This window comes from Centruroides sculpturatus, unplaced genomic scaffold, assembly GCF_000671375.1.
Source record: "Centruroides sculpturatus isolate CEXI.00-Female unplaced genomic scaffold, Cexi_2.0 scaffold252, whole genome shotgun sequence".
Taxonomy (NCBI): domain Eukaryota; kingdom Metazoa; phylum Arthropoda; class Arachnida; order Scorpiones; family Buthidae; genus Centruroides; species Centruroides sculpturatus.
The window spans coordinates 285698-305215 of NW_019384463.1; the positions used below are offsets into that span (position 1 = coordinate 285698).

Here is a 19518-nt window from a genome sequence, read left to right on the forward strand (position 1 = left end):
CCATAATTTTAACATTGTTTCCATCTCAGCGATAATACTGTGACGTTTATGAATGATGCTTTGAATTTAAAGATTTAGCATTTTTCACAGCTTCGAGAATTTTTTCTTTGCCTTTTATAATTGTTCTGACTGACAATTCCAGTAGAACAAACTTCTTTGCCAATTCACAAATTTTCATTTTTGTATCGAAGTCTTTAATAATGGGTACGTTCGTAGTCAAACGAGTTAAACGCGTTAGTAACAAATTGTTCGCAAAGTCTAACGAAATAGGAATAATGATGACGTCATTCTCATTTAACTCGTTCGACTTTACAAACATACCTAATGTTAACTTTACATTCCAAAGTTAAAGTTTTTCTTTTCTTGTTTGATGCAGAAGAATTAGTTCTACTTCGTTTGGATGACATAGTAAAGTCTCTCAAGTCTCCGTAGATATAACAAACACAGAAATAAATAATACAAAATAAATTGTAGCTGTGTGTCGATTCCGTGCGACACATCTGAACATGTAAGCTGAACAATAGTGTGGGGGGAGTGAGGAACGTGTAAGCTGAACAATAGTGTGGGGGGAGTGAGGAACGTGTAAGCTGAACAATAGTGTGGGGGGAGTGAGTAATCAAGGGTTGCATGGCACTCAAACAAAAGACGAATTGACAAGATTTGAAAATCGCGTAACTCCGGGTTCACGTAAGTTGGAGTAGCATAAGTCAAGGTATTACTGTATAACAATTTACTATAAATATATTAACTTCTCTATTGAATAATGTGTGTATGTCTGTGCATGTAAATACAGTGGGTGATCGGTTAACGAACATAATCCGTTCCAAGACTTTGTTCGCTATCTGAATTGTTCGTTAACCGATTATTGATTTACCATAGGTTTCTATGGGAATTTAATTAATTCGTTCTGGAGACCCCCAAAAATAAAAAATATATACTTTCTTACTACATTTATTTATATGTAATAATAAAAATACATACACACACAGTCTTGCATTTTTATTAGTCATGTTTTTTTCCGTTTGAAATGGTTAAAGAATCTGTCTAATGTCGATTGCTTTTCCCTCTTCTTCAGGATTTTTCGTAAGTAATTAATAGCATTGCAATTGTAGAAATCCCCAAGCCTCAACCTGGTTTAGATGCCATTCTAAGACCGTTGTTCTGACATCCTCCCACTTCTTCAAACGATCTTTAATAACAGATATCAGCATTAATCCTCTTTTTCAGAAGAAAACATACCTCGCCGAGATTCTTGGTGTTCTTCATTCAAGAGTTCTTAGCGTTCTTCTATGTCAGATCCGTTTCGGGTTCCATTATGAACTCTTCGATGTTCTTTATTTCTCAGATTTGATTTTTGTTACTCCTTTAGCTGCTTGAGTTTTCTGGATTATACAGTATTTTTCTTAAATAAGATTGAACTGCTGCCTACTGTTCACGCCATACTGCCCGACAACATTAGGCATCTTCTGCCCACTCTCCACCTTTGCTATTATACTCTCACTTTTCGAAAAGAAAAACAGATGCAAAACTTAACGAGTGCCTACCCGACAGTCTAACAAATACATAAAAGAATTATTTTGTCAGAAAAATAAAAGGCTGGAATTACAAGGGAGAGTTTCAAAGTTCGGAGGAATACTATCCGATCGGTATATACCGGCTTGAGCGTTGATATCGATGTTTCCCACACTACGAAAAGTTTCAAATTGTTTCCCGAAGACATGGGAAGACCAATCGGTATTCATTATTTTACATCGCTTCTTCTTGTGTTTGTTCGTTATCCGATCATGTGTTCGTTGTCCAAACATAAAAATCTTTCGCGAAAGTGTTTGTTATCCGATTTGTTCGTTATCCGATCTGTTCGTTAACCGATCACCCACTGTACATAGATAAGAGATTTTAAAAAAGTGCTTTAGATATATACTAGTAAAGAATTCCCAGCATTACCTGAGAACTTAGGGGAGAGGGTTGAGTTATCCTTGTTATAGGGAAGTGTATGTTTCCCACAGGGTGGCAGAGCAACAATTCAAAATTTGGTGCAAATCAAAGGGTTTCACTTGAGCAGGATGAAATCAGAGAGGAGGGGCCAAAGTTTTATGGTAGTCCATGTTTCCCATATGGTACAGATAGTAAGTATGTGGAATTTGGTCCAGATTAGTCAAAGGGTTTGACAGTTTGTAGGAAAGATAAAATCAGCATAAAGAGTGAGGAGTCCATAACACAGCTATATTTCATGACAATTGAGTATTTTCAATTGACAATTTTAAGTATTTTATCATCAAAAAGACTCACTTGCACATGCCTACACCCAAAAAGTAACTGAAAGAACTCCATTTATGTAGATAGATATCTCATAACATAAGACTAATTCTTCTTTTTAAATAATGGTACAGTAGGGTTAATACTAAAACAATGAACACACAAAAATACTATAGTCCTATGTACAAAAGTTTACTTTCATCTAAGGAAAGTAAATTTGCTCCTTATAGTTCTAAGTATCTGGTAACATAAGAGTATTATTATAAAAAACAAACAACCAAGACTATATAAATGAAGCATATACACAACTACCTGAACTGCATGCATTAAAATTGAAACTGAAAATATAAGATAATAAGTTCAGAAAAGCCCATTAGGTGACAAAGGGGATTGACCTTCAATGCAGCAGGCAAACAATGATGCAGGACACATGCCATGGTAAAAACATCTTTTTCGTGCATTTTCCTTCTTTAATATAAAAATAGCATATAGCCTATGTTCATCTGTAAGGAATACACTTCCAATAATGAAAGAATTTTAAAAATTGATTCAGTAGATTCTGAGATTACCTTTAGCAAACAAACAAACATTCTTGCTTTATATTTTAAGTATAAATACAGACATAGGATATCATATTATTAGATGTTACTACATTAAACTAATTCAAACAAATATTTTTTATTTTTGGGCTGCAATTTGAAAAAACTGTAGACTATAAATTTCAACTGTTGTTTGTCTGTCTTCTGTATGTCATTCCTTAATTTCAAGAACAAAGTTAGATAGATAAAAGACAAGACCAGATATGGAAACAATAGGGGCAGGAGGCTCCAATTAACTATATATGAACTTCTGATGCAAACTGGAGGTCATGCTATTTTAATTCAAAAATTTTCCCCTGAAAAGTGTTAGATAGATGACAGGCATGACTATTAAAGGAAATGTATGTACAGGGGCAACCACTAGTAATTTGAGGTGCATATACAAGGTGGGCCAAAAGTCACTTTACCATAGAAAGCGCTTGCCTTTGTGAAGAGGAAAATGGGGGTCATTTAAAAGATGTTATCTTTCATGTTTAGGCCAAAAAAATCTCCAAGATGTGTACGTACATCATAATGTTAAAAAGAAACTTATAAAATAATTACCATTTATAAATGAAATAACTAGTGGTGCCTTGTATAATGTACTTAATCCGTTCCAGGTGCACGTCCGTTAAGTGAAAAGTCCGTTATACGAAACAAATTTTCCCATAGAAATACATGTTAAAACATATAATTTGTTCCACAGCATAAAATAACCATACTGTACCATAAAAAAATGAAAATGGAGCAGTCACCAATTATGCCAGGTAGTCAGATGTTGTGAGGAGGAGGTGGAGGAACACTTTCTTCACACCTTCATACAGATACAGACTTTTTACACATTGCAGCAGGTCTCTTTTTATTGTTTTTTAATCGGAGTCAGATTCAGGAGAGGCTACCGAAGCTTGCAGGGTCAACTCCTCTTGTTCCATCCTTTGTTTTTTGGCAGTTGGCTTCTTGAAAAACATGTCCAAGGTGGTCTGTTTCTCTCTCTTCTTCAACACCTGTCAGAAATGACGGGCAAGGGTGTCATTGTAGAGATCATTGATCCTGTTGGCCTCAACTGTGTTTGGATAATGAGTGTTGGTAAACTCCTGAACCTCTCCCCATTTGACAAGGAAGTTTTTGTCAACTTTCCTCCTTCTGATGATTTCTTACTTTGTTTCAATTGAAATCAGCTTTCTGTTTTTTAGAAGCCATGATTTGCACAACACATGAATAAATGTATATACACTGCACTGGGGTGATGTACATAATAAACAAGGGAGCAAGCTCTATACTTCAGATATACTAATAATATATTCTAATAATATTAATATATTATAAAAATAGCAGATTGTCATTGGCAATGGCAAAAGAGTGGAAACATCATTCTCACTTGTTCGCAGAAAGACCGTTGTTCACCTCACGTAACTGCCGAATGGAAAGCCCATTGTTCGCAGCCAGTCTGTTATTTGCAGTGTCCGTTATATGAGGCACCACTGTATTTTACTTTTAAAGTGACTTTTGGCCACCCTGTATTCAAGTGATTTAAAAATATGATTAAAGATTGCAGCCCGGCATTGTGATGATGTCACAATAAATAATTGCACATTATTTTATAAATTATTGGTGTTTGTAATATTGAAATTTTGTTAACAAGAAATAAAGTGATTTTACACTTACGATACTGATTCTCCTGCAAAATCAAAGACTTCAGTTATGATTTTCTTATTTGGAACAGAAGCTTTTTCTGGTTTCTGCTTTACTGAATCTGACTATAATAAAAAAATAAATAAATAAATAATAATACTTTTATTAAATACTCAACTTATACTGCAAAATAATTAAACTTATACTATACTACAATTAAATGTTTAATTAATAAAACTTATACTGTAAAACAATGAAATGTTTCAGATCCATAGATTTTTAATAAAGTATTTTTAGTTTTATCAGACAAATAATTATTAAACCTTTCAAATATGAATTCATTACAAATAAGTAGATAGAAACAAGTTTCAACTGCACAAGACAACTGATGTAATCTGATTGTTCCCTTTTAAAGCTTGTTCAGAAATTATTCATATGAGGGTAGGCTGAAAAGTAATGCACACATGTTTGTAGAGTGTAAACGAAATGATTTTCAGAAGCGTGACAGGTGGCATATGGAAGTAACATTCCCCCTCTATGCACATGTGCAGTTTGAGGTTGTTGCGTTCATTCAGTATATTTTGAGAAGTGGAAATACGGAGATGTGTTCTAGTGCTATGTCAACGCGACTTAAACAGCGTGATGTTATTGAATTTTTAACTACTGAAAAAGTGACTCCTACTGAGATTCATCATCGTTTAAAGGTTGTTTATGATGATGATGCTGTTGATAGGTCTACTGTAAATCAAAGGATAATAAAATTTTGTGGTTGCGAGCCTGGAAAAGTCATAATTGTTGATGAAACACGCAGCGGACATCCGATCACTGCCACAGACAATTACTGTTGCCCCTCATTGCATTGTTTAATTCTTCTCAGTACATACAGACTCTAAAACACCTCCGATGTTGAGCTTATCATGTTAGAGGCAGCCTGGCACCAATAATCTTGCAACATGACAATGCTTGTCCACACACCTTGCACACAACTGGAGAGACACTGCGAAACCTGAAGTTCAAACTGATTCCACATCCTTCTTATTCCCCCGATCTTGGACCTTGCTATTTTTATTTTTTTTCCTCTACTCAAGAGAGACCTCAAGGGTGATCATTACAGCTCAAACGATGAGGTGAAGGCAGCTGTCAAGTCCTGGATTCGAGAAAAGTCGGAAGAATTTATGTAGTTTATGCATTTGAAAAAAAAAAAATATATTAAAAAGTTTATTGAAAACTGGATATAAATACAATTAAAACCTGTAAAATGATAAACTGTGAGGAACATCCAATAATTATTTGGACTAATTTTATTGTTATGCAAATATTATATATATGGGTATGCCAGAAAAACATGATGGTATTTAAAATAAAAGGACATTTCAGAGAAAAACATGACTATTATTTTACATTAATACAGTACATTCCTCATTTTATGGAGAATTAATGTTGAAAATGATATTAGGTAAGTGTCCATCATGATGATTAATACACTCATTTAGTCTGGCTGAAAATAATAATAAAACTTGCTGTAAAGTGTCTCTCAGAATCCCTCAAATGTACTGACAAATTCAATCTTTTAGTTTATTCATACTGGCCAAATGTTGTTCATAAACATTATGTTTCACACAGTCCCACAAAAATTAATCTAGAGCAATCCAGTTGATGTTCCCAAAGTAAGAAATAATCCAGCCTAAAACATTTCTTCGAGAACTGTCATGAAGACATCTATGAATGGTTAGTTTTTGCTGGAACAATATATGATAAGGATCTATCTTGCTGGAACAATATATGATAAGGATTAACATCATGTCTCAGAAATGTTTTGCACCTGGCTGAGCAGCACTCAGTATTACTATTAAAGAAGTCCTTGTCGTAAAAAAACATTGGCTGCTAATGCTGTTAGATGAAATGGGATGTTACCACAATTATTTTAGCACTATGTGGAAATTGCTACTGAAATTCACATGGATGGTTTTCAGTCCAGAAACAACAGTTCTGTTTGTTCACAAACTCAGACATATGGAAGCAGAGCTTATATGACACCAGTAATCTGTTTTTCTTGCCCAAAGATTTGTTACAAAGCTGAATCTGCTGTCTGTTGACTTGTTCACTAAGTGCCTGGACAACTTATAAGTGATAATGAAAACCTTCATACAAGATTTTGCAAATGCAGCTATCTACCATACCAAGTACAACAGCTTACTTCCAAGCTAACCTGTGCAAAACATGAAATTTCTTACATGACTCATATTATCTGGTCTGCCCTAACATTATATTAATATGTTCTAAGCTTCTCACATACAGTAGAATCTCATTTTAATGGATTGCTTATTCTTCCAAAAATCATCCATTGTTCTGAGAATCTGTTATTGTGAATAATGAATTTCCTGTTCATCCAGGAAAATATCCATTATTTAAAAAAATTTCCATGTTTTAACCTCAGCATAAAAGAATACCTGTACTTGAAATTATTCAGTCTATTAAGATCTCTATCCTTTATTCTAAAGAATATGTGTTACAAGATGACATATTATGCTGTATGTATGTACTACAACAAAGCAAACAGAAACTGTATGTACTGTAAACACAGACAAGAGGCAAATTACATATGCTTATTAGCACTACACTTGACTTCACAATTTGTTAAAACACCTTGTCCATCTTGGTTTGTTTCATGGTGCTTTTCTGCCTATTGAATACAACTGCTTCCTGCTAACAATGCCATGTACAGTGCAGCCTGTTCATTTATGCTGAAACTTATCAGGAAGGTTTGCAAAACTTCGAAAGACTATGGCCAAACTAAATTTTGGCACTACACTTAGACCAGTATTAGAATATTCACTACGTGGCTTCTCCTCAATGATATCAGTCTGCTGACTCTCTTTGTACAATTCTTCAATTATACAAATCCCAGATGTAACAAAAGCACAAAGTTTACAATATATAGGTCTAGAAAAATAAACCTGTTATTCAGAGTTACAGATTCATTAAAAGGAGGTAAAATTGCATTGATTTGATGGGACCTGGAAAAAAATGTTATTCTGCAATCCATTATATGAGATTCTACTGTATATCCAAATTGATCAGTAATTCTAAAATCTAATTTAAAACCAGAGTCAACCATTAAAATTTGGTTTCTTGAGGAGTTCCACTTTATTTCATGACATGAAATAAAGCCATAAAAATTTTATAAAGTGTATTTCTATTTTAATATAATTTTTTTATTGTCACTAAGACAGATCTCAAATTATATTTTTTGTTGATCCAAATATTAAGATTGTTTTTATCACACAAAATATTGTGAAATATAATAAAAAATGCTGAATGCAGTAGGACCTTGCCATGTGTGGACTTGCCATGCACAGTTTCAGGTTTATGTTATTGGCAATAAAGAAAAAAACTTAGTTGTGCATTTTTTCTCACAATGCATTCATCACAGCACCTTCATCATTCTTGTTCTGGGAAAGTGCTATGATTATTTCTCTCTTTTGCACTAAACACTGGAACTCACATCAGTCTTTTCTTCAGATCTTGCTAACAGGTCATCTGTGTGATATAATTGCTTTTCTTTGTTTCCTTTAGCCCATCAGTGGCCAAGTAGATAAAACCACTGAACACTGATAGTTAGTCATGAATTCACACCTGACCAAAGAGCTGGACACATGGAGTTTTCCTGGTTTTCCTATTTTATGGCTAATGCCTAAATAGAAGCTAGTTTCCCATAAAAGTTCTCTCAGGAGACAATTACCCATTTTTTTATACCATCAATCCAATTCAATCCTTTATGCTAATTACTTTACAAACACGGTTCCAAAGTCAAGAATAGTGATACCGGTAGCTTTGATAAGACAAAGAAAAGCTGTAAAGGGCCAATTTTAAAGAAAAAAGATTAAAATTTTAAATTTAGTGAGAAATAAGAAAAAATTCTACTTTTGAAAATTTTCAAAAGTTGTTTTTATGATTTACAACTACAGTATTATGCTATTTATTTGCCTTTATATATATAAAATGTGCTAAAGCAGAGGTCACACAGAATAGTGTGAAAATCACCACTTGGCAATATTTTTATGAGAGTGGCAATAAAAACCTTAGTCTGCTTATTTTGACATTCAGTGTGAAATTAAATTACAAAGCACACTTCAGGAAAACAGCAGAATGTCGAGCTCTACATGTCTAGCAATACCGTAATGTCATGTGGCAAGTTTTGACAGAAAAACAGGAAGTGATGTTGAGAACCAAAGGCAATTTTTGTACAATGCCAACCAGCATTTCCAGATTGCAATTTTTTTTATTAACTGACAGAATATTTTGGGGTGACATTTTTTATCACTTTGATCTTTTTTCAGTAAACTAAAGCATAAAAAGTTTGTATGACATCATGTAAAATACTGTTTAAGCATTGAGATCAATACGTTATTCAAAATTTTTCAAAAATGATTCCTATTTCTAAGTAACAGCTTAATATGTTACTTTCGCTTTCAAGACATCAAACTGATAAAGCTACCAGCACTTACATTAATTAGTAAGTAAAACTGGTGGCGATAAATAATTTGAAATGGTAAAAAAGTTTTTTTAAACTGGCAAAGTGGTTGGCAATTTTTTAAGATTTTCCAGAAAAACCTCTATGATAGGTATGCTAGTATAGAAAATAATAATTAATGGGGTTCACTTCTTTGCAAGAGGTCTTAGAATGTAATGGCTGTACATAGCAGGGTCCTTCTGTATTCATTTTATAATTTTTCATATTTATCTTTTCAAATCTGATAGATTATAAAAGTTAAAAATTTATTTTGGAAAAGCATTCCCTTTTATCATATTCCATTCATCTGACTATAAATGCATTTATAGATTTATTATTTGATAATAGTAATGTATTATAATACATGTTATGTCATATATTTTTGTCTGTTTATTATAGTTTATATCATATTTTCATTTAGCATGTTCGATAAATAATATAAATGAATAAACAATCTAAGCATTATTTTAACTTATAATACTGTANGTATTTTTTTTTTTAATATAACTTGGAATTCATTTGTTCAATGAATTCTAAGTTACAGTATATTGGTTCAATGAATTCCAAGTTTTATGAACTCCAGTGCTAATTAATTATCCAAATACATGGATAATTAATTAGCATTATGACATTCAGAATAAATTGATATTATAAGTAATTACATTATGATAAATTTAATGATTAGATAATTTACCTGTGTCTGCAAATTTTGCTCTGTTTTAGGTTTGGATTTTGCAGGAGGCTCAACATCTTTTAAGAAATCAGCCCATAAAGAATCTGATTTCTTTTTATCAACTTCTGGCAACTTTTTTCCTGTTTCATTACCATTTGAAACATCATCATCATTGGTATTATCATCTGATTCATTAACACTATCAGAATTATCATCTCCATTGTTAAAATCATCATCGTCATCCTCATCATCTTCATAATCATCATCTGATTTATTTCCACGTTTTCTTTTTCTAAAATATACATTTTAAAATTATATTTCAGAATAATACTTTTACTATAACAACTTAGAACAACTAAAAGGCAAAACCTTGATTTAACAGTTTTCCTTTTGCTTTTTGCTCGAGTTCTTTTTGTTTTAGATCGTCCTCTTTTACTGCTAGCAAATTCTTCACCTGAAAGAAATTCATCACTTTCTTCTCCTACAATAAAAGAAATAAAACAAACCATTATATTCTCCACAAAGCATTTTATTATTTATAAAAATTTCAATACAGTATTTATTTTTCAAAAATAAAAATATTTTATAAATTAACAGGTGCCCAGAAAAATCCACACAAAATATTTCAGGCTCTAGTTAACTTTATGGTAAAACTGCTATAATTTGAAAGCATATGGAATGTTGTAGAACATTTCATAACAATTTTCTGTAAAATTGCAATAATAAAAAAATGCTTTACACAAAAGAGTATACAACTTTTACATATTAAATAAAACATTAAGTAAAAAGTTTACAGTAAACCATTTTGCAAATGAAGAAACTGAAAACAGACTGTACTCTCCACTCCACAAATACTGCACTCTCTAATGTTTCAAGAGTGGATTACTATCACAGAAAAGAAAGGTGATTGGTAGAAAAGCAAAAACTCTAATGATAGCCAAGAATTGAAGAGAAATTTTGAAGACAGATAAGGTTGCAATTCAATCTGTAGCACTGAAACTGAAATTTAATGTACTTGACTCCACAAGGATTTTGAAAACAAAAAACATTAAATATCAAAATAAACAGGTAATTCTGAACAAAATAGACACACAAAGATAAGATTACTGACAAAGATGAAGCATGAAAGTTACTGCAAAAGTTCTCTGAAAAATTTTTCATTTTGGATGACAAATTTTATTTCATTTGCATTTAATGATCTATGATAATGATGGATTTGATATCAGTGATATCTACTTACACTTGCCAATATAAAGATTTCCAAGAAAAAGAAATTTGAGGGCAACATTTTGGTTTGTATTGCAATGACACTGAAAGAACTGAATCAACTCCTAATCAGAAAATCAAGTTTTGCTAATTTTGCTATCAATGTCCAGTGCTATTTAAATGAATGTACACAACAACACCTTACATTTGAAAGAACTATTCTCAAGCAGAATATGTCTTCTGGCTAGATCAAGTTCCCATTTTGCCAAAACTGTACGGAATTATTAGCAACAAGAAAATATCACATTCATCGAAAAGGAGGATAACCCTGTAAACATGCCTGAAATTAAATAAAATCGAGCAATTATTGCTCTTTTCATAAATGACTGCCTTGAGAATTGCCCAAAAAATTTTTGGGCAATTCTCAAGGCAGTCATTTATGAATAGAGGTGGAAGGCAAAAAGCACATCAGCTGATCAATTGCATAAAGTACTGTCAGAAAAATGAAAACAAAAGCCTTGTAAAGAAAATTACATCACACATCCAAAGTTGAATCAAACATGATCAACTGTGGTCACCGAATGGTGAGTTGTTAAAGGAAAAAGGGAAAACAATTAAAATAATGAAAAAAAAACTTTAATTTCACTGGTTGGTTATTACGTTCCAATTTAGGTTCTACAGGATCGTTCGATTCCGACACTCCTTTTGGTACTGGGCTAACCCGTAAGAATAAAGAATCCCCACGCGCAGGTAGGAATGTTGATACGAATTCCGTGACAAAATTAATATTTTTACCGACAAATTCAATCGCGACAAATAACACAATATATACATACGACTAAGACTTAAAGCTACTTATCCTATTAATAAGAAAAAAAAAGGAGGGACAGAAGTTAAGGAATAGAGAGTGGAAAAAGAGTGAGAGGTGGGTACCCAATGGTGGTCGATACTCTAGTTTTCTGTAGGAAGGTCGATACGTGTTCTTTGTCCTATCCCGACTTTGGCCTCCCGTCCAGGGCTGTATCTCTGACTGCTGCTAAAACAGTCCAGAGATCTCTCGTCCACGTCCTTCTTCTCCGACGTCCGGGCTAAAAAGTGTCCGTTCCCCCTCATTCGTACCCTCAGGGCTCCCCTTTTCCCTTTGTTTCCCAAGTAGGTCAATTCATTCCACGTGGTTAGAAGTTTCTAGAATGTTTGATGGAACAAAGAACAAAGAGGGAAGAAAAGAGATAGGAAAATATCTACATATTTTCGTTTTATACAACAGAACAATATGGTGGTACACCACACAACAACGGTCTTGTAGAATTACAAAATAAAAGATAATGTACAGCTTTCATCACCTTTCAAATGACTATTTAAGCTCATGGAGTTTATATATATATATATAATGTCATACTTTCAATGGTTTCTTCAGAAGCATGGGATATATGGTAGAATGGATTATATGAAAGTTTATTTCTATTCTGGCAATTTTCTATGAGGTAAACCTGTATATCATTGTAAATTACCTGCACATAATTATGATATATATTTTATATTTATCAAAAAGTTACAAAATTTTGTCCATGGAAGAGGTTGAGTTTTACAAAAATTTAGGATTCCAACAGGCCAAACATAAAATATGCACTGATAAAACAAAGATTAACACTTGAATACCAGAACAAATATGAAGTACTAAGAACATACCTAAATGCAAAACATACATGGTGTGTTCAAAAAGTATCGGACCTTTGGTCGGCAAAAATAAATTTATTGACTTTAAGGTACAAAACCCTAATCCCCTTCAAAGTAGTCTCCTTGGTAATGTATACACTTCTCTTAGCGTTCCTGCCATTGCTGGAAACACTGCTGGAACGCATCTTTTGGAATGGCCATCAGCCAGTCCGTCGGATTCCGCACAATGTCTTCTCTTGACTAAATTCGGGTTCCTTTTAGCGGCATTTTCAGCTTGAGAAATAGCCAAAGGTCACACGGAGCCATGTGGGGAGAGTACGGAGCGTGACGAACCACAGGACTGTTGTGTTTGGCGACGAAAGCCCGAATCAGATGCGCAGAATGGGCGGATGAGTTATCACGATGGAGCTGCCAAGTTTTGATCAACCACAGATCCGGTTGTTTGCGTCGCACTGTATCGGAAAAACGACGAAGGACCTCCTGGTAATACTCCTTTGCGATGGTTTGGCTTTGTGGTGCGTACTCACGACACACCACCCCACGAGAGTAAAAAAAACTGTCAACATGACCTTTGATATTGCTGCGGACCTGCCACGCTTTTTTTGGCCTCGAGGATCGTCCCCGAAAGCCTGCTGAATCTTGCAAATGGTTTACACTTGGGTATCACCAAGGTTTTTGGCAAAATTTGATGTAATATCGCTGCTCACGTTGTTCAGTCATTTTCCAACTTAGTGAAATCCAACGAGAGCGCACTACATGACCTCACTCATAGACCGATTGCCAACGACTGACGCTTCCTGCAGGCGGGAAAAAATTCAGGGCTGTGCATGACTGTCCCCTCCACAACTCCACCGAAGGAGGCCTCTCACGCATCATTGGTTTACGCGGAAAAAAAAAGGTCCGATACTTTTTGAACAGACCTTGTACTACTAAAGCTATTAATATATATGTTGTCCCTGTACTCACTTATTCTTTTGGAGTTATACACTGGACACACAGATCTTGAGCAACTCCAAATGAAAACAAGAAAAACACATAATAAGCATAATATCATCACCCAAAATCATCCATAGAAAGACTAACTCTTCCTCATAAAGAAGATGGCCATGGCCTGACTAATATAGTTAACTGCACTACAAATTAATTCTGACACTGCAAGTTTTCCCACAAAATTCAAGAAACATCAAGATTACATATAAGCTATAACTCTGACAGACAGTAACACACCTTCAAACTTACATTCTAAGCATCTGGACATATTTTAACACATAAATAACAGACATCACTAAGCAGTCATGGGTTCAAAAGGCACTTCATGGCTGACATTGCCTACAACCTAGCTCAGCACTATGTTGATAAAACTGTGTCAAACTACTGGCTGACTAGATCTTGCCTGTTTGGAAAGACAGAGAAATTTATATTTGCCATTCAATATCAAGCTAAAAACACTAAATACTGCAGAAAACACATTCTGAAGGATACATCATTCATATATGATTCTTGGAGAAAATGTCCCATTCTGCCAGAAACAATACAGCATATAACTTCTAGTTGCAAGTTCTTAGCACAGACTATTTACATTGGTGTAATCAAATAGTAAATATAATACAACAAGAGACTACACACAACCACAGTTTATTAAAACACCCAGGTACTATACTACAAATATACTCCATAGGTAGTATTAGAAAATGGCATTGTTTAAATACAAACATCTCCATTCCAAACACTCATAACATGAAAAATGTTCCCAATGAAAAAAATAAACAAGTACATTCCACTCACCCAAAAAATAAAGCTGTGGAGGATGGATAAGGTATTTATTATATCTGTTGTCTTCTTTTCTACTAGTGCTATATCACATACACTAAACAAAAGTCTAGAAAAGTTAAACCTTAATAAAAACATACACGACACTACAGAAAGCCACAATATTGAACATGTCACATTGTTAAGAAATTTCTAGATGTTGACACACATGTCAAGAACACAGAAGCTTAATGTTACACTTGTTTGGGTAGCTATGCTTTGACTTCAGTCATGCATAGCACTAGCACCAGTATCAGCTAAATGTGACAATAGAATAATGAATGATAAATAATAAATGATAGAAAACCTAAAAGATTCTCTCAGAGAAAAAAATATATATTAAAGGAAAATAATTGTTACTATCAATATGACAATATGAATTACTAGATTTTAAAAAACAGTTTTTAATAATCATTTTGAACAGTTTTTGAAATTCAGTAGTAGTTAATCAGTAGTTAAGTTTTACTTTATTATTTGTAGATTAAAGAAAATACAAACATACTATTCAAGCTTTCATTAATAATTATTTTATAAATAATTGATATATTTAACTGTTATACCGCTAATTATAAATAATTACTTATCAAATGATAATGCTGGATTATCATGCTATAACTTAGCTAATTAAATATACAGATATTACATAACTGGGCTAAAGATAGGCAATTAATCACCATCTTGTATTAAATTTAATAACAAAAATTAATTTAAATGATATCTTTTATTTAATTTTTATTTTATTTAATTAATTTATGATATTTTTGAGTATTCTGGAAGAAAACACAAACAAAAACATCTGAGATGTAAAAACTTGGCCAAGTAAAAACTTATCACAATTTAAACAACAGTCAAAATTTTTCTTAGGAGTTTTTCTTTGGATAAGTTTGGCACTTTAAAGCAGTATTCATAAGACTCAACATTTTTACTTGTACTATTTCAAGTACCAAAAGCTTATCTTTACAAAAAAAAATCCTAAGAAAAATTTTGACTGTTGTCTAAATTTGATAAGTTTTTACTTGGAGCAATTTTTTACATCTCAGATGTTCTTGTTTAGATATCATTTGTTTTTTGGATAATGAAGACTTGAAAGTGCTTTTATTCTGAAAGAAATATAGATACTCTCATTTTAATTTATTATTTATTAATTTCAAGAAATCAAATTGTTATATTTAAGATTTTCTAAGAATAAGTTTGTTTGTTTTGTTAATTTATGGCACTGCAACACTTGGGCGATTGCTTAGGGGAAATGCCTTCCAGGAGGTCTTTTAAGGGTAACTGGCCCCTATTTAGGCATTACAGACATGGAGAAAATCTGGAAAACTCCATGTGGCCAGCCCATCCTGGCAAGGTATGAACCTACAACCAAACTCCCAGTGTTCAGGGAATGGAACCACTTGGCCCTAAGAATAAGTATGTATAGATTTTTTGCATTGCATGGCCATTTACTTTTTTCTACTATAATACCAACTATAATACCATTGCTTTCTATCTATTCATTGTTTTCTTTGAACATACAAGTGTAATGCCCACTTTGCAATTCACATCCACAGGTGTAAATGATAACAGAACATAAATGGAAAAACAAAAAGTTAAAATCTTAGAACATTTTTTTTTTTTTTTAAATTACAGATCAAACATGCAAAGTTGTGCATGTCAAATGCATTGAATTAGACAAGCTCAAATAGCACTCTCCAAGCTGTGAGATAGAGTCTGTCTCTTTGAAGTTAACTGCCGTCCCTTTCCTGAAGGCTTTGTACGTTTATACCCTTTCCAGATGTTTCAGCCAAGGTACTATTTTCTCTCAATGGAATCTTATTCATTTCTAAGGAGTGAGAAAATTGTATGGTTTCTTATAAAAACAATTTTGTGTGTACTACATCAGGCTATCTCCTTATAGATGGAACAGAGAATCTATAAAGTCTTCAGGAGAAGGACGGCATGAACATAGATAGTCGACTTATATGTTACTTCAGACCTATAATCATAAAATTTAGCTAAATCTTTGTAGAGGAAATTGCTGTAAACTTTGATGTTAGCATCAGGTTTCTGAGTTGCACTTAATTTAAAGTCAGAACAAAAGAGAGGTGCCAATTCGTATATGGGTGTGATAGACAGAGTCAGACTCAACAGTTAAAAAAAATTGTCCAGATTTATTTAAATACAAAAATAAAGCTTATAACAATAATATTCTTGGATCTGCAGGTGAATATTGTAAATCTTCAGGTTGTTTTTTTTTCTCTAAAGAGAAAGAGGCCCAAAAGAAGAATCCTCTTTAGAGTTGACTGCACCAAGGCGTTGTTGTGAGAAAGTCTGTTGGGAAAGTGATAATCAGTTCAGTTTGAGTCGAGGATGAAGTGGACAGTTCAACCAAGGAGGATGCTGCATAATGAGAAGTCAAAGAGAGAAGCTCTCTGTGTCCTTGAAATCAGAGATTTTATCATTTTTGGTCCCAGATCAGCCACTTTGGTTAGTTATTTTTCCTCATCCCCACTTTCTAATTGGTCATCACTCATTACTAAGTGTAATGAGATCTGAACTCAGATCGCGAGATGAGTCAAAATTAATATTTAATTTGATTTCAATCAGAGATAGTTGATCTTATGACTTACATTGTTTAGTTTTCCTTTGTCTAATTTCTGAGAAAAGGTTTTTTACCTATAATAAATTTAATATTTCCTTTTATGGACATAAAAATTATACTTTATAATATTAACAAATTTAGAGGTTTTTAAACAAAATATGCAGTAGACGTCGTAATAAAGTTAATATTAAAACTTACCTCTGAAATTTTTGGCAATTGCAAGCAACGAAAAATCATTTTCTAAGTACAAATATTGAGCAAAGTCCTACGTGTAAAAGTGGCTACAATGTCATTCTTCTCAGCTACAATACATCATCATTTTGCCGGAATAAGCATTTCTTGTTAAGCTTTTTATGNTATAATATTAACAAATTTAGAGGTTTTTAGATTTGTTTCTAATTTGAGGCTCTGGAACATTTCCAGAGCCTCAAATTAGAAACAACGATGCCATCTATGTTTATCTCTAAATATATTTTAACTTTTCATTATGTTGCAATCTAACATGATGATGTTAAAGTCTGGTCGTGCTCAGCAATGGCCACTGAATGCTGATACATCATTTAGTAAAATCATTATAAAAAGTTTTTATTTGCATAAATTTCAGTTTTTCTTATTCTGAATAACATTTTGAATAAAATTCATTTATTTCAATGCAATTTTATCCTTATAAGTATAAAGTTAAGCCATAAAACTGAAATAGCTCTTTTGGAAACAACCATGAACTTTGATCTATTGACCTAGGGTTTTGCTGGCACCTCACTGATAACAAGAAAAGCTTAAGTTTAAAATTTGAGCTTTCTAGACCCAATAGTTTTTCTCTACAAGCATCTGCAGTGCCAGATGAAGAAAAGAAGAAGAAAATACAACTTTTCAAAAAAATCAAAAGGTGATTTTTGTATCTTTCAATTGCTTATATTCCAGCAACCATTTTATATTTATAGAAAAATCTTGACATTTTGCATACTGCCTAAGAAAACAATTAACTTTTGAATGAGATATTCAGTATTACTTAGATTTTTGATATTTTGGGGCAGAGAAATTGACCCCCCAAAAATTGGCAACTCTGATTCCTGTATACATAGTCAGTCAGTGACTTTTATTTTCCTGACTGTTATATATAACAGAAGGAAAGTATGGCAATCAGTCAAAAAATGAACCCTAAGATTTTTACATTTTTACATACCCAGGGAACTTTGAAACATCAAGATATGCAAAAAATATCCAAGAGGTTCTGTATATATGGATGTTAGTCTCTCTCTGTGTTTGTATGTAGGGAAGGCATAATTTTGTTCACCCTCTTTAAAGCTTAATAATTCCTGTGCTTTTGATCAAAAATTTCTGAATTTTGCAGGGAGTGTTTATTAGGAGATTGATGCTATTAAATTTAGGGGGTAGGGAGATAAAGGGGGTCTTATGTATCTGCAGTAGAGTCAGACTTAATGATGGTTTTACTCATTATTAACATTTACAATTTTTTTATAAAACCCATCCCTACCCTCAAAATTAAGTTTTTGTCATTTTATAATAGTTAAAAATATAAAAAGTTTTTTAAAATAAAATATCGTAACAAATGACACCAACAAATGTTGCCAGGAAAGAAAAGGAAAGGTAAGCAATTCGTTGCTGGATTTTTTATTTGGTGGGGAGTCACTGCCTTGACTCTCAATATGACTATATATTTTCTTCCAGAATATTATTAAGTAATTAAAATAATTTTTAAATTTTGCCAAGGTAAAAGCTTAAAGTTGGCTGAATGCCTGCCAGGATCATGGGTTCATAGTTGTCTCCAGTTGGCATGACAACAGACTGTATGGTTATATCTTCTAAATTAATTGATCTGAAAGCAAAGATTGGACAGAGCTGCAGGTAGTGTAATTGGCAACACATCTGTACACAAACCAGAAGTTGTGAAGTTGTGGGCGTGAGTCTTGAATTAATCTCTTCTTTCAAAATATTCTAAATTAATTAAATTAATTCTTATTATTAAATTTAAAACAAGATGGTAACTTAATTGCCTACCTTTAATCCAAATTACATTTTATCTATATATTTAATTAGTCAAGTTATAAGCCAATAATCTTACTTATAATCAAATGATAAAGTCATGTTTTAATTGTATAGAAATTTATATAATTATGAGCATTATATTTAATACTTGAAATAAGAAAAAATAAATTTCCAAAACCACTAAGTTTTTTAGATTTTAGCTTAAGAATGAAAGACCATAATATTTTAAACAGATTTCAAGTCTTGCTTCAATAACTTCAGTTACAAATACAAAAAAAAATAACAACATATATAACAGCAGATGTGTCATTTGCAACACACATATTTTTATTTAATTCTTTTTGCCTATACGTCCTTACTTTTATTAATTTCTGTTTTTATCCTTGTCTAGTTTGGACTTGGTTTATTAACAGGACTTACTACACTACTAATAGCATAGTTTCCATATAGCAAACAGAGAACTTAGAAAAATCAAAATAATATATAGATGAAAATAAAAGATATTATGTTTTGATTTTTCTAAGTTCTCCTCTATTTACTATAGAGAAACTAAACCAGTGTAATAAGTCCAATTAATAAACAAAGT

At 32.6% G+C, this 19518-nt stretch overlaps 1 protein-coding gene across 1 annotated transcript in view; it reads right to left on the minus strand.

Annotated features, from left to right (window-relative positions):
- Window positions 1-19518, minus strand: part of LOC111620942 (craniofacial development protein 1-like) — a 30226-nt gene that overhangs the window by 4697 nt on the left and 6011 nt on the right. The window contains exons 2-4 of the mRNA XM_023362966.1: window positions 10022-10133; window positions 9674-9944; window positions 4500-4591 (exon numbers count right to left, since the gene is read on the minus strand). Of these exons, the coding sequence (XP_023218734.1) occupies window positions 4500-4591; window positions 9674-9944; window positions 10022-10133 (475 nt within the window). The remainder of the gene's footprint in view (window positions 1-4499; window positions 4592-9673; window positions 9945-10021; window positions 10134-19518) is intronic.